General features: G+C 60.4%; 1 protein-coding gene across 1 annotated transcript in view; it reads right to left on the bottom strand.

The window, feature by feature from the left end:
* The window catches only part of AP3D1 (adaptor related protein complex 3 subunit delta 1), a 40,926-nt gene that overhangs the window by 3,874 nt on the left and 11,802 nt on the right, over positions 1-25,250 (bottom strand). The window contains exons 2-31 of the mRNA XM_045800118.2: positions 21,693-21,788; positions 20,972-21,052; positions 19,807-19,887; positions 17,535-17,642; positions 15,958-16,087; positions 14,977-15,116; positions 14,757-14,830; positions 13,472-13,521; positions 12,337-12,386; positions 11,871-11,919; positions 10,092-10,237; positions 9,864-10,012; positions 9,558-9,788; positions 8,850-9,081; positions 7,788-7,933; positions 7,409-7,550; positions 6,609-6,680; positions 5,858-5,933; positions 5,177-5,379; positions 4,783-4,856; positions 4,507-4,687; positions 4,106-4,165; positions 3,526-3,642; positions 2,445-2,591; positions 2,057-2,104; positions 1,481-1,670; positions 1,172-1,260; positions 1,006-1,091; positions 471-592; positions 300-379 (exon numbers count right to left, since the gene is read on the bottom strand). Of these exons, the coding sequence (XP_045656074.1) occupies positions 300-379; positions 471-592; positions 1,006-1,091; positions 1,172-1,260; positions 1,481-1,670; positions 2,057-2,104; positions 2,445-2,591; positions 3,526-3,642; positions 4,106-4,165; positions 4,507-4,687; positions 4,783-4,856; positions 5,177-5,379; positions 5,858-5,933; positions 6,609-6,680; positions 7,409-7,550; positions 7,788-7,933; positions 8,850-9,081; positions 9,558-9,788; positions 9,864-10,012; positions 10,092-10,237; positions 11,871-11,919; positions 12,337-12,386; positions 13,472-13,521; positions 14,757-14,830; positions 14,977-15,116; positions 15,958-16,087; positions 17,535-17,642; positions 19,807-19,887; positions 20,972-21,052; positions 21,693-21,788 (3,450 nt within the window). The remainder of the gene's footprint in view (positions 1-299; positions 380-470; positions 593-1,005; positions 1,092-1,171; positions 1,261-1,480; positions 1,671-2,056; positions 2,105-2,444; positions 2,592-3,525; positions 3,643-4,105; positions 4,166-4,506; positions 4,688-4,782; positions 4,857-5,176; positions 5,380-5,857; positions 5,934-6,608; positions 6,681-7,408; positions 7,551-7,787; positions 7,934-8,849; positions 9,082-9,557; positions 9,789-9,863; positions 10,013-10,091; positions 10,238-11,870; positions 11,920-12,336; positions 12,387-13,471; positions 13,522-14,756; positions 14,831-14,976; positions 15,117-15,957; positions 16,088-17,534; positions 17,643-19,806; positions 19,888-20,971; positions 21,053-21,692; positions 21,789-25,250) is intronic.

Genomic DNA, 25,250 nt, shown 5'->3' with positions numbered 1-25,250 from the left:
AGCAGGTAAATTGAGGACCTGCACTGAGAATAAAGAGCCTGAAAACCAGCAGACGGAACCCTGGCACAGAAGCCGCCCCCCGGCCTAGCCAGCTTCCCTGCTGAATCCGAGTAAAGCAGCAAGAGAACAGGACCTACAAGTCTCTCCCAGGAAACGCAGGAGGGGTGCACCTCCCAACTCCGATGGCGAGGCTGCCAGTGCCCGAGGGAACCCAAGAACCCCCAGGAGACTCGAGGCCACGGGGTTGCTCCAGAAGCAGGGTAGCAGGGGCCGGAGGGCCCGTGCGGGCCGGGGCTCACCTTTTTCACCAGGAGGCAGACGTGGTGGCCCTGGATAGAGCGGCTGTACATGGAGGCGCAGGAGTCTACTCTCTCCACCACTGCAACAGAGGGCCCGGGTGAGGCCGCCGCTGGCCAGCAGGAGCAGAGGGACCACGGCACAGGCGTTCAAAGCCACGCCCCATCTCTTACCGGAAAAATGGTGATGAAAACATATCTTTGCCAGAAGGTTCTGGAAGGACATACTAATGCCATCGACTTTGATTGAGCTCATGCTCAGGTCCCCCGACTCCAACAACTTGGCAAAGGCGTCACTGCGGCAAGGACACAGGACAGGGAGGTGGATGCCGGGCAGGCTCCCCAGCCCCCTCTGGGTGGTACCTTTCCTGTGTGCCTGCAGCTCAGGGTCTCGGAGGGTCCTGTGCGATGTCATGGGCTAACCCGTGCCCCCCCAAGTTCCCATGTTGAATCCTGACCCCTGGACCTCAGAATGTGACTGTGTTTGGAGACAGGGCCCTAATCCAGCACGACCGGTGTAGCATCCTAAAAAGAGATCGGGACGCAGACACACGCGGAGGGACTGGGGGGTAAGGTGGGGTCTATGCCGGCCTCTGGGACTGGGAGGAGCCCGGCGTCTGCTGTCCGCGGGCCCGCGCCGCCCTCATGCACCCACAGAGCCTGCGCGCTCGCCGCACAGCAGGCGCAACGGAGGGAGCGGGGCGCGCACCTGTAGCAGGGCGTCGTGACCAAGTACGAGGTGCAGCTGAAGTGCAGCTTGAAGTCCAGCTTCTCGTGGGTTGACCCCTCGTCGTTCTGTGGGAGCAAGTGCACAGAATGAGCGGGGTGCGGGGCACCGTCCCGCGGGCTCCCAACGCCACCTCGAGCCCCGCTACCTTGGCGATGAAGGACAGGGTCCCCTTGAGCTTCTGGGCCATGACGATGCTCTGGATGGTGAACACAAACTGGGCCTCGTTGGAGATGCCTGCGAGGGCAGGAGCGGGGTCTGGCTGCTGTCCGGCACCCTGGCAGGTGGCAGGGACATGACCCTGGCCAGGGCCTGTCCTGGGTGCTGCCCACCCTGGTCAGAAGACCGGGCCCCGCCCCCGAGGGAGGCCAGGTGAGGGGGGCTGGGGGGCCGGGACCGAGCGGAGGAGCAGCCACACCAGCACAATCCCTGGGCGTCCCGCCAGTGGCGCGCGCACCTGGGGGCAACTGGAAAGGCACGGGGACACCGTCGTGGACAGAGGAGCCCTCTGGCCGGGCCAGCTTGGTGTTGAGCGAATCCAGCACGTTGAGCTCCATGCTCTTCAGGAAGCTGCTGCTCTGATTCTCCAGGACGACGGACACCGTGACCTGGCTGTCCTTCTGCAGGCTGCCCTGGATGTCGTATGTCTGCGGGGAAAGGCCGGGGTCAGCCTGCACCCCCATCGCCCCCTCCGGGGCCTGCACGAGGGGCCAGGGGAGCACCAACAAGACTTGCCGTGCAAATGTAGATCGTCTCCGAGAAGAGAAAGCACGAAACTCCTAACGAGGACCCGCACTGCAGCGCTGCCCACGGTCCCAGCCACTCCTGCCCCTCCCCTGGAAGCCGCCGGCCCCCGGCCCCGCCCGCCAGCAGGTACCCACGTGCGCCTCCCCCCAGACAGGCTCCAGTGGGGGAGGCTCTGGGAGCAGGAGCCCCGGGACCCAGATATTCGCAGCCTCCCTCCACACACCCAGAGGAAGGACCCTGAAGCCTACCCCAGCCCCTTGTGCTCGCAAATACCCACGCCACTCACCATTTTGATGTAGGAATTCTCAGCCAGGAGGCAGTAGCTGGACATGGGCTGGAAACAAAGGGAACACTCAGCTTCGGCCAACGAGAACTCGAAGGTGGTGGCCACCTGCACAACAGGGCCTGTTCCGACCTGCCAAGTGCTGCAGGCGGGAAACCCCCGCCAGGTCCTGGACAACACGAGCCTGCACCTCAGGGACTCCTGCCACGCGACACCACCACCTCCCTGACGTCCAGAGCCCCCGGGGCTCACCCACCCGTGCCCACCGAGGCCCCACTGCCCGCCGGCCCGCAGACGCAGCTCCTAGACTCGGCTTGGGTCTCTGTGTCGAGGCCTTGGCGGGCTGTGGAGGCGCCTCGGGCCCGTGGGAGGCAAGTGAAGTACCCCTCACCGGGAGAGGGTCCTCATCGAGCGCTCCGTTCTCGACAGGTTCTGCCGCCTCGTCGCTGGGAGGCTTTTTCTTTTTGGATTTTTTCTTGTCTTTAGATCTCTCCTCCTTCTCCTTCTTGTGCTTCTTTTTCCTATGCTTGGAAGATTTCTGAAACAAACCAACCAAGTCAGGGTTAACGGTCAAACTTTTCCGGCCAGTGGTGCCCTGCAAGGAATGGCACAGGCTAGGGCGGCTCAGGAGGCACGTGGCTTGAGACGCAGGCCCAGTGAGCCAAGCTGAGGAGCACACGTGGCAGGGCAGACGGAGCGGCAAGCCCCAGGTCGCGGGGAAGAGGCGAGGACCTGGGAGCCCACCGCTCAGTGGGACAGTCGCTCCCAACAGGTACGAACCCACGAGGAGACCAGCAAGAACCCAGATGCCAGCTCCTCGCTGCAACCGCGACAGATGAGAACACCCGTCCGCGAAGAAACCTGCCCATCCACGCTCACAGCAAGATTCATGACAACCGGAAGGTGAAAACTTCACAGTGGACAGATACACACAGTGTGTCCACCACGCATGGGAACGTTCCACAGCCGCGAGCGGGAGCGCGGCGCCCACCCGCACTGCCCTGGGGACGGACCCTGAGCCCACAACGCTCAGGGAGGGAACCAGACCCAGAAGTCCCCACGGTGTGTGAGTCCACGTGTGTGACGCGTCCAGAACAGGCTCCTTCACGGACGGGAAGGGGGCTCGTGGGGGCTGGGGAGGCGCGGGGAGTGATGGCTGATGGGGACAAGGTTGCTTTTGGGGTGATGGAATATTCTAGAAGTAGAGAATGGCCGTACAACCCTGTGGATGTACTCAATACCACTGAACTCAATGCCACCTTAAAGAGATGAGCTTTACAGCACTGGAGCAACAATCAAGCCGTCGTGAAAATTAGAAACCCGGAATTGTACAGACGGGAAGCCCCATCCCGAAGGCCCTGATGGCCCCCACTCACCCGTGGGATTCAGGCAGCAGGCAACGACCCTCCTCCCCCCAGTCCTCAGCGCAGCCACACAGCCCACTCCCTGACAGCCAGGGTGGGCACCCTCACCTTCTCAGGGTCCCGCTCGTCGTCGTCCTCATCCTCCTCGGCACCCCGCTCCTCTCTCCGGGGTTCCTCACCCTCTTCCTTAGGGGCAGCGATGACGGCATTCACTCCAGGCTCTTCCTGCACGGAGCCAGGTGGTGGGGCTCGAGGGGGCAGCCAGGCCCAGGCGTCCTCCATCCCCCACCACATCCTGACCCGGCCTCTTTGATCAGCACCAAGGTGTGTGGCCACCAGACAGTGCAAGTGGCTGGCAGAGGGGAGGAGGCTAGGCCTGACGCAGGCTGGGGGCACTGAGTGGGGTCAGTGCCCCGCCCCCGGGCCCCATCCGTAACAGGAAGCAACGGCTCAAGGTTGCCCCCAGCTCAGGAGTAGCGGGCTCTGTGCTGAGGGACGTTCCTACAGCCACTGACTGGGCCAGACCGCAGGCACGGGACAAGGCTGGCCCAAGTGTGGCTGGTCTGTGCAAGGGTGCCCCAACACCCACGCACCCCCGGGGCAGGCAGAGCTATAGAGGCAGATCTATCAAGGCTGCTGGCCGCACGTGCAGGGCCGGCACGGCGCGGGCCTCCCCCCAGGCTCTTACCGGGGCTGGGGCTGCAGCAGGCAGCGGCGTGGCAGACAGCCAGAAATCGAGGTCCTCGCCCTGCAAACACAGGAAGACAGGCCTTTGCCTTAAGCAGCAGGATGGGCTCCAGACGGGCACGGGGTGGCCCCCACCTCCGACCACAGCTTCAGCTAAGCAGGACCCAAATGTGCAGGGAGCTGACCACCACGTCAAGGCTGGAGGCCAGGGTGGCACTGCCAGCTCCCTCACCATCAGGAGAACGAGCAGCCCCGGGCATCCCCACACCAGCCCGTGAGAAAGCACTACGACCTGCGAGTGCACGTGCCTTTAAAACCCCCGGCCCTTCCCCTGGTGTGACCACACGTGCAGACACAGAGGGACGTGAAGTTCAGTGGGGGGGGTCTGCGGGGCCCACGTACCTCCTTCTGCTCCTTCCCCTTCTCCCTCTTCTCTCGTTCCTTCTCTCTGTGCTTCTTCTCTTTCTTCTTGGGCTTCTTGACCTTCTTTTCTACGATGGGGACATCCTCTTTTTCAGGTGACTTGGAGGTGTCCGTGTTTCTGTGTTTCTGGACAGGCAGCTTCTCGCTGTCGGCTAGGGGCCTGGGGGTGGGGCAGGCGGGTCACAGAGTGTGGGGACAGGGACACAGAGAACACGGAGCGCCCTGGGGCAGTCCCGGCCCTGCCCCCACACTTACTTGTCCAGGTCGATATCCAGGGCCCTATAGGGGTCGTTGGGGTCTTTGTCATCCTCGTCGCTAGGGAGAGCGTTCTGAGGAAAAGAGGAACTCTACGTCCAGTCCATCCAGCCCCGAGGCCCAAGGGTCTGTGGAGCCTCCCACCCCCTTCTCACAAAGGGACAACCAGGCCCACACTCGAGAGGGGATCTCATCTGGGGCAGGCAGCAAGGTCGGGATGCGCCACGGTCTCCTGCTCACAGCTCAAGACCCCTCTCTGGGGCCTGGGGCAGAGCGCGGGCTGGCTCCGAGCCTCCTTGCTCCACAGTAGAAGTCAGTGATGGGTAGGCCCGCTGGAGGGGGCCTGCTTCATGTCTGCCACAGGCGTGAGAGTCGGGGCGCCCCAGGGGCTGACCTCGGGCATCTCCTCGGTGACGATGTCCACCTGCTGCGCTGGGGCGATGTCCTCATCGCTCTCCGTGTGCAGTGAGCTGTGGCGCCGCGGCTTGCCCTTCTTCTCCTTGTCCTTCTTCTTTTTCTTCTTTCTGTCCTTCTCCAGCCTCTGCCGGTGCCTCCGCTCCTCCTCCAGCTTCACGTACTGGTCCGACACGGGCATCCCTGTGGATGCGCACATGGCCCGGTGCTTGGCCGCGGCCCCGCCATTGCCCAGACCAGCCCAAGCCCTGACAGCCATGTGTGGGTGGGGGACCCGAGGAGCTCAGCAGGGAGAGCCCACCGTGGTCTGTGCTGGAGCGAGGCGAGGGAACTCGCGGGCACTGCCCCTTTGGCCGCTGGGAGGTGAGCAGAGGCTTTCTGAATGCCGACAGGCCCAGAGCAGCAGGGGTAGGCGGGGGGCTCGGGCTCGGGGAAGGAACGAGACAGCACCAGCATAAAGATGTGGCCTGTGCCCCCCATTCATCCTCCAAGCTGGGGCCTACCACAGCCAAAGAGGCAGCACGGGGTGTAGCCGAGAGCGTGCACGATGGGCTGGAGGCTTCCAAGGCCGGGCCTGACAGCATCTGGGAACCGGACCCGGCCCTCACCCCCCTCGCTGACAGGGGCTCCCCAGGCTCACACTGCCTGTGCAAATACTTGCCTGGCACCTTCAGGGGCACCGAGAGATCTATCTGCACCACGGGTATGTGCTCCACACCTGGCATGTCCTGGTACCGCTGGAGAAGCAAGCACCAAGACATTACTGGGGAGAACAGACGGGGACGCCTGAGGATGCCACGAAACATGTGGACAGCCTGGGGTGTGCGGGACCCCGCTGGGGGCCCTGCACATGCGAGAGGGCATGCTGGGGGGCGCGGCTCCCTACAGACTGGGGGACTGGTGTGAAAACACACGAGTCAGATGTAAAGCTTCTGTCCAGTTCCTCCGTCTAGATCGCCTACTTCAAGTTAGGAAAGCAGCGCAGGCCCGAACCAGGGCGCCCACCAAGATGGCTACAGTCAGAAAGCCAGACGTCACGGGAGCCAGTGAGGTCGCGCACGGCAGGTAGGGGCCATCTGTGGGCCCTGAGAAGGCTAAGCAGAGTCATGAGGTGACCCGGCGATCCCAAGAGAAGGGAGCCAAGGGAGCACCCATGTGTGCAGTCGTGTCCGTCTGGGGAGCCTAGCGGCTGGAGGACGTGGATGAGGGCAGTGGGCACTGCCTGGATTAAGATCTGCAACGTTCAGCTGCCTTTACTGGGTATTGTGGGCAGTTGGGCCACACGGACCTACCACAGCAACGGAGTGCTGTCCTGCGGACGGGACCCTGATGTCCTCCCAAGCGTGGATGGGGGCCCTGGGGGGTGCGGAGGAGGAGACTGTCTCTCGAGGACGACTTGAAACCAGCCTTACCTTTTGGGGGGACGGGGAACTTTTGATGTAGAATGGGTTGTTGGCCTGTTCCTGCTTCCGGGCTTCTCGACGCTGCAGGGACAGAATGCAAGTGCACGCCCGTTAACTCACGTGCAACACGTACCCTCCCTGCTAGGCGGGGGCCACCTCCATGCTCCAGGCCCGGGCAGGGCTGGGAGGCCGCAGAGCTTTACTGTCAGCCCTCAGCCAATAGGAAGACCACAGCAAGGGTAGGAATGACGTCAAGAATGACCCCAAAAAGTGGGGATGACCATCTCTGTTTCAAGGATGACAGCTCAGAGAGGCTGTCCAAAGAAAAGCTGAGCTGGGAGCCAGATCACATTGGCTGAAGGCTCAGACTGCACACGGGTGGGAGGAAGGAAGGACAGGCCCAGAGGGGAGGAGGCACTCCTGGGGGTCACCTCTTATTTCAGAAACAAAGGAGCCAGACATAGTGGGACAGAGAGCTGGGGGGACGTGGTATCTGTTCTGAATGCTACACGTTGCAAATCCTGCACCCAGGAAGAACGGAGCAGAAGCCCCCAGACACCAGGTCAAGCCCCCTTGGCTCTGAGGGGCTCTGGGCTCAAGTGAAGCCGCTTCTCATTTCCCAACCCAAAACCCAACCCAGACTTCAAAGGGTCGCTTGCTGCTCCCTGGAGGACCACAGGACCGAGCCCAGCTCTGCCAGGACCAGCACAGCCACCCGTGGGCTTAGGGTTCAGAGCGCTCCGAGCCGCGCCACCTGCCCCAGGGGCCCCGGCGGGAATGAAGCCCGCCTCTGTGCAGCCGCTGCTCACCCGGGCCAGCTCCTCCTCGTCTGCCTCCGGCTGCCGAGGCTTGGCGGGGCGCGGCTCCTCCTCGTGGAAGATGGCCTTAGGCTTCTCGTCCTCGGACTCGCTGTCTGACGGCGGCTCGTTGATCCAAGCGTCCAGGTCCAGGCTATGAGACACGGTGAGGTCACAGGGCAGCTCCGCCTGCGCGCCAGCCCTGGACGCTCATGGCAGCACATGAAGCAGGAACACCCCTGGCGTCTTGGAGACAAGGACGGCGCTAAGCTGCTACTTGAGATCACAGCTACCAGGGACAGAGACACCAGCGAAAGCCCCGCTGCACTTCCGCTCTCACTGTCCTTCCTGCCACCCTGGCCCAGGACCTCTGACCAGTTGCACAGCTCACCCTTCGGGAACCGGAACTTTCTTCTGTGCCTTGGGGGCCACCGGGTTCAGCTCCCCAGCAAAGAGGGCGCTCACTTCTTCTGCCACTGGCACGTCCTTCGCCTGAAGCTTCTGGATGTGCTTGACCAGCTGCAAGATGCAGGACGCCTGAGGGGACCACAGGGGAGTCACAAGGGGGTCACAGAGGACTGGCCCTGAAGGTCACCAGGCACTGCGGCTCACTGCTCAGAACACATGGATGCCCAGCCCGAGGAAGGCAAGCGTGGAAGCCCCTTGCCTGAACCCTGCTGAGAACATCTGGAAGGCTCCCAGAAGCCGTGGGCTCTGTGGACGCATCCACCGAGGAAGAAACCAGCCCACAAATAAGACATGGGGGTCACGAGCAGAGAGGGCACTGTCGTCCAAGAGAACCACTCGGACAGGCCTGGGCGGCCCCAGCGACCCGCAGCGCCTGCTTCCAGGACGCACCGAGGCACCTCTGTGCTGTTGTCCTCTGTGGGCCCCAGCTTAGGACTCCGCCCGAGCGTGGCTCCCGATGTGACGCAGGGCTAGGGGACTACAGCCACCAGCTGGGTTAACGTCGCACAGCTGCCATCGACCGTGGAACACCAGGGCCCACCAAGTGACATTCAATGCTCATGTGTGGTTTGGAAAACAGGGTCCTGCGTCGCCCACCGGGCACCAGAAGCGGCCTGGCCGCTGGTGCCCACCCGGCTGCTATCACACAGCACGTGCCAAACCAGCTCTCCCCGTAGCAAGAACCCCGGTCCTCATCCACCCAGAAACCCACTGCCAACCGGATGCTCCCCTCAAAGGCCAGTGACACACCCTTGCAGTGGCTCCCTCTTGTTCACTGTCTCATGTCCCCCCTCCCCACCTGCGGGCCAGCACCCAGCGCCACTCCCCCCCTTCCCCCCGCCACATCCCCGGGCTGGGGTGGAGCCCCAGAGAACGGATTTCCCCAAGTTGCCCTTGGGGAAAAGCAAAGTTGACCGCTGTTGGGAAGACACAAGCACGAGACACGGGCTCCTCCAGAGGCGGGAGCGCCCCGTGAAACACTGACCCGCTCCTGGACCTCCAGGTCTGCACTCTGCACAAACTGCGGCAGCCGGTCCACCATGAGCTGGGTGACGTCCTGGGCCGCCTCTGGCTCTGCAGCCTGCTCCTTCTGCTGCAGGATGGACGCGTAGAGCTTGACCACATTCTGCACGTACACGGCCTGGATGTGGCCGGGCAGGGTAGTGACCTTGGGCCGCAGCATGGCCTCGAGGGTCTGGTGGGGTTCCTGCAGGTGCCTGCAGACAGGGAGGGCCTGATGAGCACACCACCCGTGGCTGCCAGTCCTGGGGCCGCCCTGCTACGGGGGTCCCATGCGTGCACTCCCCCATCCGGGGGAGGAGAGAGAGAGAGAGAACTCTAAGGAAGAAACCACGGCGACGAAGGGACAATCACGGAGTAGCCACGGGGAAAAAAAACGCTGAGAAAAAGAGCAAACAAAAGCAAACCGACAGCACCATTTGGGTGACAGAGTGTCCGTGGCTGCAACGGGCAAGGAAAAGAGAAGAGCTGGGGAAAGACGCAGCCGTCCTGGGCCACTGGGACTGGCTTCTCGCTTGTTCTCAGGGTGGGAAACGTGTACTTAAAGGAGCTCTTTCAGCAGAGAAAAACCCCAGGAAAGAGAGATGGGGGCAGCTGCCAGGAGCCCGGGGACACAGGTCTGCCAACACACCTCTCCCTCCGGGGAACGCGGGCGGCCCCTGGTGCCACTCACTCAGAGAACTCCCCGCAGATCCAGGCGGCGGCATAGAGCACCTCGCAGATGCCGTTGCGCTGGGTGCTGCTGGCCACCAGGTGCGCGCTGTCGAGCAGCGCGGACATCTGCGACACGGCAAACTTGCGGATGGCCTTCACGCGGATGGCCACGTCCAGCATTTGCGCCGCAATGAGGTGGCCGTGGCGGGTGCCCTCCAGCCGGGTCAGCTCCACCAGGACGCTGATGTACCTGCGGGAGGGAGCCCTTGAGGTGCGCCCCTGGCGCCGGCGCCCGCCCCCCCCCCCCGCGCTGAGGGGCACGGACCACTGGAAGTTGGTGATGTGCTGGTAGTTGCACTGGCTGCAGATGTCGATGATCTTCGTCAGCAGCTCGTCGCGGTACGTCGTGCCCTCGGCCTTGTCCACGTGGCTCATCAGCTTCTTGACGATCTCCACCAGGTTCTTCTTGGACACCTGGGGGCAGGGAGGAGCTGGTGAGGGCGGGGCCAGGCCAGCTCAGGGCGGGGCAGCAGGCCGGGGGCGGGGCACACACCATTCCGTACAGGAGGTCGAGGGCCCGCAGGCGGATGGACTCGTCCTTGTCGTCCAGGCACTGCAGGACGAGGTCCTTGTGGGCCTGCACGGACTTGGGGTGTGTTCTCAGGATCTTGGACATGGCCAGCAGGCCCAGGTACTTCACTGCGGAGATGGCGAGATGCAGTTAACCTGGACGGGCCCTCACAGGCTTCGGGGCCTGCACACAAAGAGCGAGGCCGGGTCTGCAGCCCGAGCCCGACGACCTAGGCGCGGGCAGAACCAGCCGCATGCGGGCCCCCAGGGATCCTAAGTGGCTCACTGGGTGCAGGGAGAGAAGTCCCAGTGACCTCACACGTGCCCACGGGTGCCACTGTCTGCCCCTGACCGACCCAAACACACAAGCGTCTAAAGCCTGGGTGGTGAACTGCAGGCCACAGGCCACGTCCGACTCGAAGCCCAGTGCTGTGAACACCCCCCGCACAGGCCGTGCCTCCCACTGCCACAGCAGCAGACGCTGCCGGGCCTGCAAAGCTGAGAAAAGTTACTATCCAGCCCTGCGCAGGCCAGGCATGGGAGCCCTTCCCTGCTCTGGACGAAAAGATCCGGACTGAAAAGCCACAGTCCTCAGCAGCCCTGCCACTGCCCCCAGGCTCCAGGGCGTGTGAATGCCTGGAACCCACGCAGAACACTAGGAATGATCACAGGCAGGCGAGTGAGCAAGGTGCACAGAGGTTACTTCACGCCTGTTGGGAAAGCACCAGGATCGCCAGAAGCTAAGGCGCTCTGTCGACACCAGGAAAGCCGCAGGCATCGCAGCAGGAATGGGCGCTCCCAGGAGACCCCAGAGGAGAGGGCACCAGTGGCTCCAGGCCTCCACGAGACTTGTCACTGACCTCCCTGCTGTGTGTGCACAGCACCTCCCGGAGCCCCCCGGGGCCTGGAGGAACCACATCCTGCTTAAGAACCTTGCCCATGGCAAATCCCTGCCATTTAAGACCAGGATAGTGGTTACCACTCCTGGCAGTGATGGAAGGGAGCATGAAGGGAGCTTCTGAGGTGCTGGATTAGTTGGGTGTATTTTTGTGAAGATATATCAAGCTATACATTTACAGACCTTTTTCTGAATGTATATTATACATCCATGCAATTTTTAAAAAATACTAATTTCCCTCCAACAAGCACTGTAAGTATTTGCATTCAAAAACTGTAATATAGACCATTTTTCCTGTTTTAAAAAATAAGTTTGAATTTTTCTACAAAAAAAAAAAAAAAAAACCTTGCCCATGGGGCGCCTGGGTGGCACAGCGGTTAAGCGTCTGCCTTCGGCTCAGGGCGTGATCCCGGCATTATGGGATCGAGCCCCACATCAGGCTCCTCCACTATGAGCCTGCTTCTTCCTCTCCCACTCCCCCTGCTTGTGTTCCCTCTCTCGCTGGCTGTCTCTATCCTGTCGAATAAATAAATAAAATCTTTAAAAAAAAAAAAAAAAAAGAACCTTGCCCAGGCCCCACCTCCCCGTGGACACGGCACACGGCCCGCACTCTGAAACCATCCCGGCCGCACGCGGGAAGTTTTATTGGCAGACGGCAGCGGAGACGTTGCCGCACACGCGAGAAGGGCAGGCGCGGGGCTGCAGCTGTGCCGACAGAGGCTGGTTTGTTGAGAACGCTCTGGAAGCCCGAGTGTCACGCTGCACACACGGGACGGCAAAGCAGGGGAGTGTGAGCGTCTGGTTTCCTACACGGCCGAGAGCCCCAGCCGCAAAGGCTTAGGGCGCAGCACGAGGAGGACTCACAGTTCTGATCGGAGTCTTCTATCAATATCCTCAGTTTCTGAACGCAGAGCTGCAAAGGGAAGGCGACATGGGTCACGCCTCCCGAGGCCACAGTGAAGTCGGTGACCCCAGGCCCACCTCACAGCCTGATCCGGCCCAGAGGCCCTGGGGCCAGGGAGGGACAAAGGACACCGAGCCCCACTTGGTGCAGCACCCACCATGCAAGCGAGGCTGTCCGCAGCACCCACAGGGACACATGTTTGGGGAACGCGCACTGCCACACACACGGACACCCCTGTGGCTTCTGGGGGCACTCACGTTTGTGTCCACCCCACCCCCGCAACTTGTCAACTTCACAGAAAGGCTGGCGAGGGCCCAGTGCGGGCACCACGCGTGAATGATGGAGCAGAGGTGGGGCAGGCCGGCACATCCCCCAGATCCTTCCCCAGGCCGCGCCCGACTGCAGCCGCGGCGCCCAGAGACGTACCTGGATGCTAGCGCTGTGGTTAGGCATGCCAGAGGACAGGGAGATGAGAACTGAAACAGAAAACTCGTGTCGGAACTCGCCAGGCCTCACCCACGTGCAGAAGCCCACACAAGCGTCCACTGCGGGCCCCAGGACACCACACACACGCCAGCATGCCGGGAACTGCGGACGCAACTGCTCTCCTGGAGAGGCTGGCTTACGGGATGGCATCTGGCTGCTGGGTCTCTATGGCTGGGAATACAGGCCACAGTCCCACAGCAGGTACCCCATCCAGGGCAGGTCCGCAGAGCCTAGGCCAACCCCACCTGCCTGGCGCTTACAACCACCTGGGTCTCAGGTGCCGTGTGTCAGGCCTGCTGCCTTGCCCTATGCCCCCAAACCCCTTGCCCATCACCAAGGACAGACTGATCCTGCCACACCCCGGTTTCCCCCACCGACCACTCGAGACTTGCTCTCTAGGTCCTGCATTTGCTGCCTCTGGGCACCGGCCGGCCCCAAATGCCCACCCTTCCTCTCCCTCCGTGTCACTGAGCCTCAGGGCCCACACAGCTCTAATCCAGGAGCGTGGCCCTGGGCCAGCTTCCTGGGAACGGCTGAATTTCAGGCTGCCCACAGGGCCGTGAGGAGGAACCATAAGGCCGGCTTCCCAACAGCTTCGGGCAGATAGGCAGGCAGCAAGGAGGTGAACCCCGTGAGCCACGACTCTGGCTCCAACAAGTAACGTGGACAGGGGCTCAACTTGCCAAGCGTGCAGAAACACGTCAGCCAATGCTCTGTGTGGCCCTTGGCTGGAGACTGACTCAAACAGGCAGGACTCCAAGACTCAGGAGTGCCTTCTGGTCCCATCTCGTGAAAACTTTTTGCAGTAGGTTCCTATGCTTAAGAATGCACGGGGGATGGCATGGTGCCTGAGACTTGCTCTAAAGTCCTCAAGGAAAAACGGTCTTGCTGGCAGGTGTGCCACAAGCTGTCCATGCCTCCAAGGGGCTCTACGGGGGGTGGCAGAGATATGGCGCGAAGGAGCTTGGGATGCGCTCTGCACTATGGGGCCCCACCTCGGCGCCCAGGGTGGGAGCAGAGAAGGCCTTCCACGTGCCACAGCCACCTGCCCTAGACCCCGTGGCCAGCCCCTCACCTGCGATGACGGTGTTCACGCACTCGTAGAGAAGGGACATGGCAGACGTGCTGGAGGAGGAAGAAGAGCAAAGGCGTGAGGACCAGAGGACCAGGACACCTGAGAAATGAAGGGAAGGCCCATGTCTGCCGCCCCCTCCTACCCTCCCCCCCGCCGAGTCCGAGGCAGGGCTGGGGCAGGAGCTGGCAACCCCTGCACACTACTGTCACCTGGGTCAGCAGCATTCTCCAAGGGACACAAGCCTCCCTAACTGCCAACGTGGGCCTCTGACACTCCCACCCGTTGAGCCCATTCCTGGAACTTTCCATTGTGATGCCCGTAAAGGAAAGCCAACTCCCCTCAACGTCTCTCCCAACCTAAGACCTCACCACCTGGCTCCACCGTGGGGGGACGCAGGGGGCAGTGAGGCGTGGCTGCACACAGGCAAGCAGAGCACAGAAGGCCGTGGCTGCCCTGCCACCGCCAGGGGTGTCTGGAGGACATGGCAGGCACGGCCCAGGGCGACTGCCACGGGAGGACACCAGGTGTGTCTACTCCATTTTGACCTCCTCACAGGTGACACTCTGGATCCCAAGTCACCCAAACCCAAGGGTGTGGCTGCCGCGTGTCCCAGAGAGCAGGGGCCATCAGCCCGTCCATATCCATGGTCACCAGACTGATGGCCTCCTGTTAATCCCCTCTGGAAACCACAGTGCTGCACCACTCACTCAGTAATGGTGGGTGTTCAAAACCAAAGACGTCCCCAGCTCAAGCGCCTGTTCCACCCAATTATCCTTCACTGTCTGATCCACTCATGAGCCTGGGGACAGAGGCCCGGCCTCAAGGCCCCAGTTCCTCCTGTCGCCCATGGCCACCTCCCCCCAGGGGACCTGGGAGCAGGATCTGCTGCGCCATCTGCCACTTAGCCCCCCCGACTCGAGCACAGGCCCCGAGTGGTGTGGGAGCTCCTGCAACATTCCAGAAACGGCGAGGGACACAGCTGTCTACAGCTCTTCCGGCAGACGGCCGAGGGCTCCTCGTGAGCTAGAGGACAGCCGCGGGCTCTCTCTTCCTTTGCTTTTACAGCTGCCGTTTCCAAAACTGATTCACGGGGAAAGGACGCACCAGCCCCCCGGGCTCCCTGCAGGGCCAGCGGGCACCGTGGCGGCACAGCTCCCTCTCAGGAGCAAAATCACACGGCGTGTTTGCTTCTCCACCCCGAGACTCTCCCCGGGGTCCCCGTGCCCGAGGGAGTGCAGGCCTGCGCGTGCCAGACGGCGGGGTCACGCGGGGGCCAAGGGCTCACCTGTGGATCAGGTTGGTGAGAGGCTCAATCAGCTTCTTGCCCAACCTTGGCTCCAAGGGGGTCAGAGCACCAAACTAGGGATGAGAGAGGACGGCGGGTCACTCGGGGCAGGGACAGACCGCACCGACCCCACCCCTCCCCCCAACGCCCAGGGTGCTCCCAGGACACACTGGGGCCTTTTCACTCGGCGAGAAAAGGGAAGATCGGGAGGGATACTTGCCAGTTTGATAATTTTAATGAGGACCCAGTTGTTGGTTGAGGAGGTCATCAGCTTGAAGAAGAGCGGGGCGAGGGAAAGGTAGTTTTTGGGGTTGCGCCTGGCCAGTTCACAGATGACGTTGACCGCTGCTGACTGCACCCCTTTGAAGTAAAGGGGGGAAGCTCCTCGTCAGTGAGAGCAGCATCAGTATGGAGGCTGCACCCTTATCCAGGAGGACGGTCATCCTCAGTAGGCTGGTCACCCCAAGTGCAGGAACCCCTGCTTTGTGCCTGGCACTGTGCTCATCACCAGGGGACATGGTTCAAGCACCAACCTCCGAGGGGGTCAGGCTTCTGAGAGCCGAGTGTCGCCTGAGTCTGTGGGGCTGGCCCCTGAAGGATCCAAGTAACTCCTGTGCAGGACACCCACCGCGCCTGCCGCCTTGGCTCCTACTTCCCCTACCAGAACTTTCCACACCCTGCCATTCTCCCTGATACAAGGCAGGTTCCCCCGAGACAAGCCAAACCTTGCCTCATTTTTAGAGAAGTTGTGTGACGTGTGCTCAGCCCAGAGTCCTCGATGAGGGAAGGGTTGACAGAGAACAGGAGGAAGGCTGGCATGAGCCCTGCGGTGTGGGACCAGAGTCAAGGCGTCAGAATAGTCGTGAATGCCAGCGTACAGACAGACAGACAGACAGCCAGGCACTCCCCCGTGTGTGGATGGCTGGTGTCTACTGAGTGAATGCCCGTGAAGAGGGGACACCCAGGGCCCAGAGTTTGGTGTTTACGTCCCACACCAACAAATGGGACCAGCCCCTTGGATGGCAGATTCCAGGGCCGGAGCGGGGAAAGCAGAAGGCAGACCTGGCATCTCATGGTACCAAAAAGTAAGGAGATGCTGTCTGTGGTGGGACACCAGGACGGAAGTCCCAGGACCCAGCGCCCCTCAACTCTTTCCTTGCACCATCCTCCACCCCCACCGTCCCATCGTCCATCAACAAACCGGGGTCAGGGTCCTCCAGCTTCTCCTTCAGGCGGGGGAAAGCGGGGCGCAGCGACTCGGGGTACTTCAGGAACACCTTGTACATGATCAGCACGGCCTTCTTCCGGATGTACGGCTTGGTGTGCGACATCTGCAGGAGTAGAGGCCGGTCAGCCTCCCCTCCACATGGCCACTGTCCCCGGGACTTGCCCCGCTCCGTCCCCCACCACGCCTCCCCGCACCCGCCCGCTCACGTTCCCACACCTACCCGTGTGTCCCCTCCCTCCGGCTCATCTGGTCTCTGGCCTTCGAGGGGGCCTGCACACCTGCGCTGCGGCCCCAAGCGCAGGGCCCACATAACAGGGTCTTGCATGGAATTGAAACCAGCTTCCCTATGTCCATGACCCCAGGCCTGCCCCCTCCAGAGGCCGAGACCCTTCTCAGACTCACTGGAACCCGATGAAGGGAGAGAGAGAGGGAGGGGACTTTAACCGGAAAAAGAGCCTTCGCCAGTTAACGCTGGCCTCCGACTCCTCTGGCATCCAAGGTCTGTCCCCAGAGCAGGCCGCCGAGGGGTGTCCAGGGCTCCCCTCCACACTGGACCGTCCCAGAGCTCTCGTCCTTTTGGAACTCTGCTCTGGCCAGGAAGGCCACACCCCGAGAAAGCTCCCAGCCCCCACGACTCACTAGTGTCCTCCCGGGCTTGCAGCTACTTTCACCAGCACCGCATCAGCAGCTTTCTGGCCAGGGGGCATGTCCGTGGTCCCGCGGTGGCAGCTTGAAAGCCACCAGGGACACCACGTGAACAGAAGAGCAGGGCCAGGTGTGGGCAAAGCGACTGACAGCAGGTAGCCAGCTGCATGTGGCAGGGCTGTGATGGACCGGCCCCTGATCTAGAAGCTGCTAGCACGTACCGTCTGAAACCACAAGCCCGGACCTATCCATCTGCACGACAAACAGGCTAAGCCGTATGGACAGAACTCTCCAGAGAGGAAAGCAGCCACCCTTCTGCTCTGCCCAGATAAAAGCGGATGGGAAATGGCCTCCCAATCAGTTGGAGATTTGGGTGAATGACTGATGCCTCTGAGAACCAGGACTTGTAAGAGGACGTCCGCATTTTAGAAAAATGCTCTGGACACCCTGGAGGTCAGCAGTGGCTGGGGTTTTTGTCCTTCAAATGGACTGAAACACAAGAAGTCACTCCATGGCCAAAGAAAGACACACGGCATCAGGGACGGAGCAGGAAGGACCAGGCTAACTGTGCACTGCCTGCTGGGAACCAGTGAGGCGGGAGCTGGCGGGGCGTACGCTGGATGGCATGGGTGCTCGCCCGGGGCGCCAACCACCTCTGCCCCAAGCAGGGCGGTTTGAAAGGAGGTGAAGAAAGAATGTGAGGGTAACAACGGCCTGAGGCTGGGCCCCACGGTGGGGGGGGGTCTGTTGGTGGGGGGAGACACAGCAACTCGGTTTCCCGTCTGGGGGAACCCTGCCCGTTTCTGCACGCTCAAGTGTTCTTGGTGTGAGTTTAACCTCGGTTTTCCAGGCCCCCGGATGGACCAAATCACGTCACAAAGGATTGGGCACACTCACAAACTCACCAGTGTCATGATGTCATTGGCCAAGTCCCTGGCAAGATCTGGGGTAACAAAACAGGACAGGCCAGTCAGCGCAACACCAGTGTCGTACTGGCTGGGGCTGCTCAGGTCCTGGAAAGGGAGGGAGAAGAGTCAGCAGACAGGCGCCGACAGGTCATCACCAGCTCCGGCTTGGGGTCTGGGGCTGGGCCTGCGTGAGGACCAACAAGCAGCAGCCAGTTCCAGAGAGAACCGCCCCAGCCCTGCCAGGCACGAGGCACCCAGTGAGTGCGGCCCTCAGTCTAGGCCCAGGCCGGCATGCCAGCTCTCGAGGCGGCCACCTGCTTGAGAACCCCGGGGCTGAGGGGCCAGAGCAGAAGCCAAGAACCTCTCCCGTTTCTGGGGTTTCTCCTCCACGACAGCCAGGACAGCTCCTCTGGGCCCCTCCTGAAGGCAGGCCAGCTCTGGCCTGACTTTCCTCTCTCAGGTGAGCATAAAACCAGTCATGAGAGTGGCGCACGCCCACCCCAGACCCCTGGTCGCACAACAGCCTCGCCGTGACATCAGCAAAACAGTGTTTGTATCGTACACTTGCTCTGGGGAGACTTTCCTAAGGAACTCCCCAAACATCTCACAGACGTGGTAAAAACACACGAAGAAACATTTTAAGAGGTCACTCTCTGGATAGCAGTAATAACCTGAAAACAGACTCCTAAAATCCACCCCAGCCCGGGGTTAAAAAGGTAAAACTGTGTTGGACCCACGGTACAGAACTCAGGCCCTAGAGGACCACTCCTAACCCAGCATGACTTACAAAGACCCAGCAGAGTCACCACAGGGCTTTTCAGAAACGGAGGTTTGTGGAGAGGACACTCAGGTCACCGTTAAGCGGGGAGAGCCCCAGTTGAGGGGGATGGAGACTGGGGGACAGGGATGGTTTACCGAAGTTGTTCTAGAAACCGTGGGTTTATTTAAAATGACCCACGCGCAGACTACAAACACTGGGGAAGAGAATGGAGGAGAATGTTTTATAACAGAGCAGGGGTACCCTCCGCTCCATTACGGGATGTCTCAGGCTCGGGCTCTCTCCCCAGCAGAGCAGATCTAGGTGACCTGCTCTGACACGCCTCCGTGCAATCGGAGGTCGTTACAGAGGGGCAGGTAGGGGGCGTGCCTGGGCCCAGACGGCCGGCAGGAAAACCCAAGCTGGGCCAGAGTCCCTCACTGTCCTCCTCCCTGTGCCCCCGTGACACAGCCCTGTCGGCTGCTCCCAGCTGAGCTTGCCCCTCACAGCCCCGTGGCACCCACGACGCCCAGTGCTGCCGCACAACCTGACCCACGCTGGTCTCAGAGCCACAGCTCAGGGCTCGGTCCAGCAGCCCATCCTGTAGCAACCAGTACTCTGGCCAGTGCAGTGCTGCCAGAGTGCCACAGGGTCTGCCCAGGAGCGCAGGCCAGGTCCCCAGGTCCCCCCGCGGGGGCAACCACAACTCATAGGGTCTGGCCTGTGCACCCAACCACCACCGAGCTTCTGATTCTCTCTGACACCCCCTTTCATTACTCCACAAATGACGCTCAAAGCTCTAGGGCCAAGGAAGAAATATATTACTCAGTGATCTTCAAGACCATCTCCAAACACAGAAATTTTCCATGACTAAGACACATGCAATGTGACTCAGAAGACCCACTGGGCAGGGGCACCTGGGGGGTGCAGTCAGGTAAGCACCCGACTCTTGGTTTTGGCTCAGGTCATGATCTCACGGTCATGAGACTGAGCCCCAAGTTGGGCTCTGTGCTCACCACGGAGTCTGCTTGTCCCTCTCCCTCTGCTCCTTCCCCCATCCTCTCCCCTGTTCACATGTGCTCTTTCTCAAAAAAGACCCAGTGGGCAGAAAGGCCCCCAGGGGAAGGGTATGCAACCTCAGCACCCCCGCCAGAGGGAGAAGGGCATGAGAGGAGGACAGCGGCCGGGAGCCAGCTTTCCAACACCCAGAGTACCCCAGCGAGTCAAGAGGGAAGTATGGCAACTCTCTGGCCTCGCCCGCTGCCCGAGAGCAGACAGACAGACCTGCCACACCACTTCTGGGTATCTTCTGACAATAGCGCAGCGGTGTTTGGAAGCCACTGGCTTATGACGGGGGTCACAACAGCGAGAGCTTGCTGACCCTAGCGCTTTCTACTCGCTGCTCGCTCGGAGCACCAGAGAGGCCAGCGTGGAGAACACTGTGGGGCCAGGGTGACAGGAGGGAGCCCGGGGAGGGCCGATGACAGCCACGGGGGCGGGAAGGCCGCCTACCTTGCGGATCTGGTTTGTTGTCAGCATGATGACGTCAGTCCCCTCGTGAAAGCACTGGGAAGCAGCAAGGTAGCCGATCCGCTGTGAGTCAGACATGAGGGCGTCAGCCACCAGACAAGGGCCGCACACCCCAGGGGGGGAGCCCCCAGCCCATCCCCTGAACTTCGTGCCAAGCAGCCCCAAGCCAGGCAGTGACACCTGCGGCTGGCCGCGGGGCCACAGGGCGTGGATGCCAGGAAGTCATTCGGGGAGGAGGAGGGACCGGCCAGAGCTCCGAGGATGCAGTCTTTGAAACACAGAGTTCTTGTAAGGCCGGCCACACCACCCAGTGCTCCTCCAGCACGTGTCCTGACTGCCTCCGTGGCAGCCCAGAACTGCCTTTGTGATGGACTATGGAAGCCAGCGTAAACGCCGGCTTTTCTGAGCACTCAGACCTCCCTGCCGCGCCGACGTGGACCCGCCACTCCTGCACGTGAGCGTGAGGCTCTCGTGGCCAGGCAGAGTGCCTCCTCTGTGGCCGCACCGAGAGCGGCCCGCAGGCAGGACTGTGTCCGTCAGATGGAGCCCGAGACTGACCCAGGCAGTGACCCGCAGGCGGGCGCCGGGGCCCAGGGACCTGGAAACGGTCTAGCCTCGCGGCTGTCACACATTCCTGTCTAAACCTGCCCCGGCCCAGGAAAACAACGCAAGGCCCCCCAGAGGCCATGGGCGTTGCCGATCGCGCTGCAGAACACATCGTGAAGTGGGAGCCGGGAGCCGCGCACGCTGCGGTGCCAAGTGAGGAGGCCGCGCCCCAGATACTCGCAAGCACGGCCTCCGTGAGGTGAAGGGAAATGCTCAGAATCCACTAGGAGGCCCTGGGGCTGGGGGCACGTGACGGCCTCTGAGTAAGACCATCAGTGTTTTGCTTGTTTTAGGGGAAAAAATTACAAGCTTTTTTTAACTACTATTACAAAATACGTAACGCACCCAAGGAACCCATCATTTCACGAACACACCACCCAGGTAAGAGTTCGCAGAGAACACAACGCACGCCAGCCGCGGCATCTGAGGGGCTGAGGCTTGTGTCCCACACTCTTGTTTCTGCAGAGCGCGGCCTCACGCCCTCACGCCCTCCGCCGGTCACCACGAGGTTCGGGTCCCAGGGCAAGCTCGACTACCTCACCTTGAACGTGAACTTGGAGGCGCTCATCACTTCTATGATGTTGAAGGCAGCCCAGCTGATGTCATACCCCAGCATCTGTAACTGTTGGAAAGACAGGCACAGTGAGTTCCAGTCACACGCCGAGGCTTGAACCCCAACATTCAACGCCCTGTCTCGGCTGGCGGAAGAGCAAACACCATGCACACCCCCACTGGCCGGGCCTTGCCGCACACACGCCCTGGAGGATTTCGTTTCTTCGGCTGCTAGTCCTTGCATTTAGAGCTACAGAGACAGGTTAATCACAAAGGCGGAAGCTAGGCGTCTGCAGCTGAAATGCCAGCGGCCACGAGCACTGGTTAAGACTCCCCATCGATGAGAATGAACTGGCTCCTCCCAAAAGCTACAAGGTGACCGGATGCCCCTGGCAGGACGTCCCCCTCCCTTCTGACCAGAGAAGAGACGAGAAGAGACCAGATGAGAGGGGCGTGGCCCAGGGCAGGTGGGGTCCCCCATGCCCTGGGCCACGGGGTCATCACAGCACGCCGGCTCTCAACTCTGAGAAATCAGTCCTGCATGCCAAGGCCAGCGCCTGGAGCTACTGGTGTTGATCCCTGCTTGGCAGGTGGGTAGAAATAGGTGGACAGAAGGACAGACAGAAAAGCAGCCTGACCGCAGCAGGGGTGTGGGAGGGGGGCAGCCCTGGGAAGCGCTGTCCCCTGAGCAAACAGCGCTCGGTACTTACATAGGTCAGCTTGCAGACTGCGTTTGCTTTTACTGCAATGTTGTCTTGCTTCAGCTCTTGCTTGATTTCATCAATGCACTGAGAGATATATTTTGCCTGAAAGGAAACAAAAAATGAGAAATTGCAAATGCCTAAGAGAGTTAGGAATCATTACTGCAGAAAGAAGCCAAACCCAAAAGGCCACACAGGGCACGATTCCGTTCACATGACACAGCCCGAGCAGGCCCATCACAGACACAGCAAGGGGCTTTGTGGGTGCCGGGGGCTGGGGTTTCTTCCTGCGGTGCCAGAATGTTCTAAAACGGACAGCGGTGCTGGCTGCACGACTCTGTGAACGTACTAAAACCGCTGAACTGTACTCTTTAAACAGGTGAGTTGTAGGACATGTGAACATCTAACAAAGCTGTTACTTAAAAAGCCATTTCGGGGGCGCCTGCTGGTGCCGATTCTAGATCTCGGCTCCGGTCAGGACATCAAGCCCCTGCTGGGCTCTGCGCTCAGCGGGGAGTCGGCCTGAGGTTCTCCCTCTCCCCTCCCTGCTGCTCCCACAGCCGCACTCCCTCACGCTTGCTCTAGAACATAAAAAAGCCATTTCGGTGTGCCGAGACGCCCGGGACTCCTTCATAGCCCTCCCGGGAAGAAGATGGTGACGCTGCAGGTGCCTCAGCGTCCGCTTACTCTGCATTCCCAACGTGGGCGTGGAGCTCATGTTTTTTTTCTGTTTTCTTTCTTTTTAAAGATTCTATTTTTAAGCAATCTCTACATCGAACATGGGCTCGAACTCACGACCCTAAGACTGTGACCCAAGATCAAGGTCCCCAAGATCAAGAGTTGCATGCTCTTCCGACGGAGCCAGCCAGGTACCCCTGGCTGATGTCTTCTACATGGAAAAGTGTTAAAAGTTAAAGAAGAATAATTTCAACACAGAAAGTTAAGACATGGAAATCCTCCGGATTCTCTCGTTTAGCCTTTTAACAACTTGCACAGGAAACCTGCACAAAGCCAGGAAGCAACCCCGAGGTCCCACCGCCTGGTGTCCCTGCCCACCGTTCACCTCACGGGCACCTCTGAGGCCGACACCCAGCCGGCGGCTCAACACCGAGCCCTCCCCACCCCCACAGGCCTCTCCTGGAACGGGGGCGGGGGGTGCACAAGCTGCTCTGGGTCTCTGTGGCTGGCTTCCAGGGGCTTCTCTCAAGGAGCACCACGTCGGGGCTCCAGCCCGCTGCAGAAAGGGGTCCCGTCCCTGCCACACGCGTACGGACCACCAGGTGTTTATCTAGCCACTGGAGGATGGACACCTGCGTATTTCCCACTCTCCGCTCTTGTGAGTTGAGCTGCAGTGTTTGTGAGAACACATGTTTTAGGATCCCCTTGGTCTCCTCACGAATTCAGCTTGTCTACCACTCACACAGGTTTGACCTGAAGCAATTCGGATACATGAGGACCAGAGCCACTGCCGTGCCTCCTGGGAGCAGTGGGGCACAAGGCTCCCATCACCCCTGCCCCGGAGACACACGGCCCCAAAGAGAACCCATGAGGTGAACGGCCACCGCAGGGCTCACAATGAGTTTGTCCTGCCAACGCCCAAGCCCCACACGTGCCCGGCACTCCATGAAGCACAAGGAGCCTCCTGTCTGTCATCTGACCAAGTGCAACAACCGCTAGAAAGTCCCCAGCCGTCCACCAGGTGGCAGGAGTCAACGGTCGGCCCACCGCAGGAGTGACCGCTTCCCAAGAGACCTGGGTGGCAGGCACAGACAGAAGACTCCTGCTCCGAAGGCCCTGTACCCTGACCCCACACCCTCCGTCCACATCCCCCCAGACCACACCCTGTTCTGGCCCGAGCCCCTCAGTTGCCTGAAGCACAGGCTCATGGGGAAAGGAGCCCTCAGGCCCTCTCCCGGCCACGGGTATTTTATGAATAGTTTATGGCTGGGAGTCTGGCTGGGAGTCGGTGCCATGGAACAAGTGTCACTATATCCTTCCAACAGGCTTCGAATTACTAAATCCCACTCGGGGATCTTTACTTCCTGTACTGGCGCACAGATCCCCTCCAGTGTCCTGGATCACGACTGTGAAAGACTTAAAGGGGAGAGAACAAAAAGACAGTCACAGGTGTTGGAGACACCGGCCGTCACGCACAGACAGCAGGGATGGAAGAGGGTGCAGCGCTGCGGAGACAGCCTGGCAGCTCCTGGAAGGGTAAACAGAGTCCCGCCCTGCATGTACACCCAAGAACACCCGAAACAGTGTCCAAACAAACACTACCACCTGAACGTACAGAGCAGCGTGACTCGCAACAGCCACAGAGAAGAAACTCCAATGTTCTGCCGCTGCTGCTAGGTCAATAAAATGTGGTCTCCCCGCGCACGCGCTCTTCTGGACGTCTAGGGCCCCCGCCCAGCTTTCAGGACCACCCGCACAGTCCACCGCTGCTGATGTCCAAGTGGCTCCTATCAGACCAAGCCTCCCACAGCTTGAAAACCGTCTGGAGGCACTGGAGAGGAAGCACAGAGGTGCTGGGTGTCATGGTTTTTGTGGCTTTCATCTCCAGCACCCAGTCGCTGGCCTGTGTCTCCCGGCTTCAAGAACCAGAAAGCAGAGACTAGGGCTAACACAGCAGCTGCCAAACGAGGGAGGAAATCCCGGAGGAGAGGGGGTGGGGGGTGGTCCCCACACTCTGCATATAAACTCAGCCCAAAGCCCGGCAGACCCCGGAGCTAGGCACGCACGGCACACTGCGCACGGCCAGCTGAAGCTGGAAGTGAACACATTTCACCTGCCTCCTGCCCATGAGAGGACAAGCTGGAGCTTCAGCCCAGACAAGCTGACTGCCCCCAAACAGTACTCTCAGAGACCATAACAGAATCCACAGCCGCTACAACACGCTAGTCACAGCACTCAGGATATGATCTGAAGTTATTCAAGATAAGAAACAAGAAAATACTACCTACACGCAAGAGAAGACGACAATCAAGGTGCACTGGCCCTGAGCCAGCCCCAGTGATGGAATTAACACCCAGAGATTTCAGCTTCACAACCGTAACCATGCTCCCATGGACCAGAAACAAATATGCCCATAAAGAACAAGAGGGGAAATCTCAGCAGAGAAAGTCAAGTGATATGAAATAAGCAAGCGGAGATTCCAGAATTGAGAAACAATTTGTGAAATAAAAGAGTCACTGAATGGACTGAAGAGCAAACTGAAGATGGAGAGAGAAAGTCAGCAAATTTGAAGCTACAACAAAAGAAACCATCCGGTCAGAAGGACAGAAAATTTGAGAAAAGGTGAGGCGAGCCTCACGGTCTGTGGGACACCACCACAAGGTGTGACACACAAGCGACTGGTGTCCCGGAAAGGAAAGGGTGGGAAAGAGGATATATTTGAAAAATGAAGGGTTAGAACCTCCCCAAATTTGGTAAAAGACAAATTTACAAGTTCAAGAAATTCAGCACCCATGAACGGAAAATGAAAAGAAAACCACACTCAGACAAGTCAAAGTCAAGCTACCAAAAAATGAAAACTAGTAGAGAATCTTTTTTTTTTTTTAGTTT

This window comes from Ursus americanus, chromosome 14 (assembly GCF_024610735.1).
Source record: "Ursus americanus isolate L20-20 chromosome 14, mUrsAme1.1.p, whole genome shotgun sequence".
Lineage (NCBI taxonomy): Eukaryota > Metazoa > Chordata > Mammalia > Carnivora > Ursidae > Ursus > Ursus americanus.
Note: the sequence above shows the minus strand (reverse complement) of the source record. Positions and strands in the feature narration are given on the sequence as shown.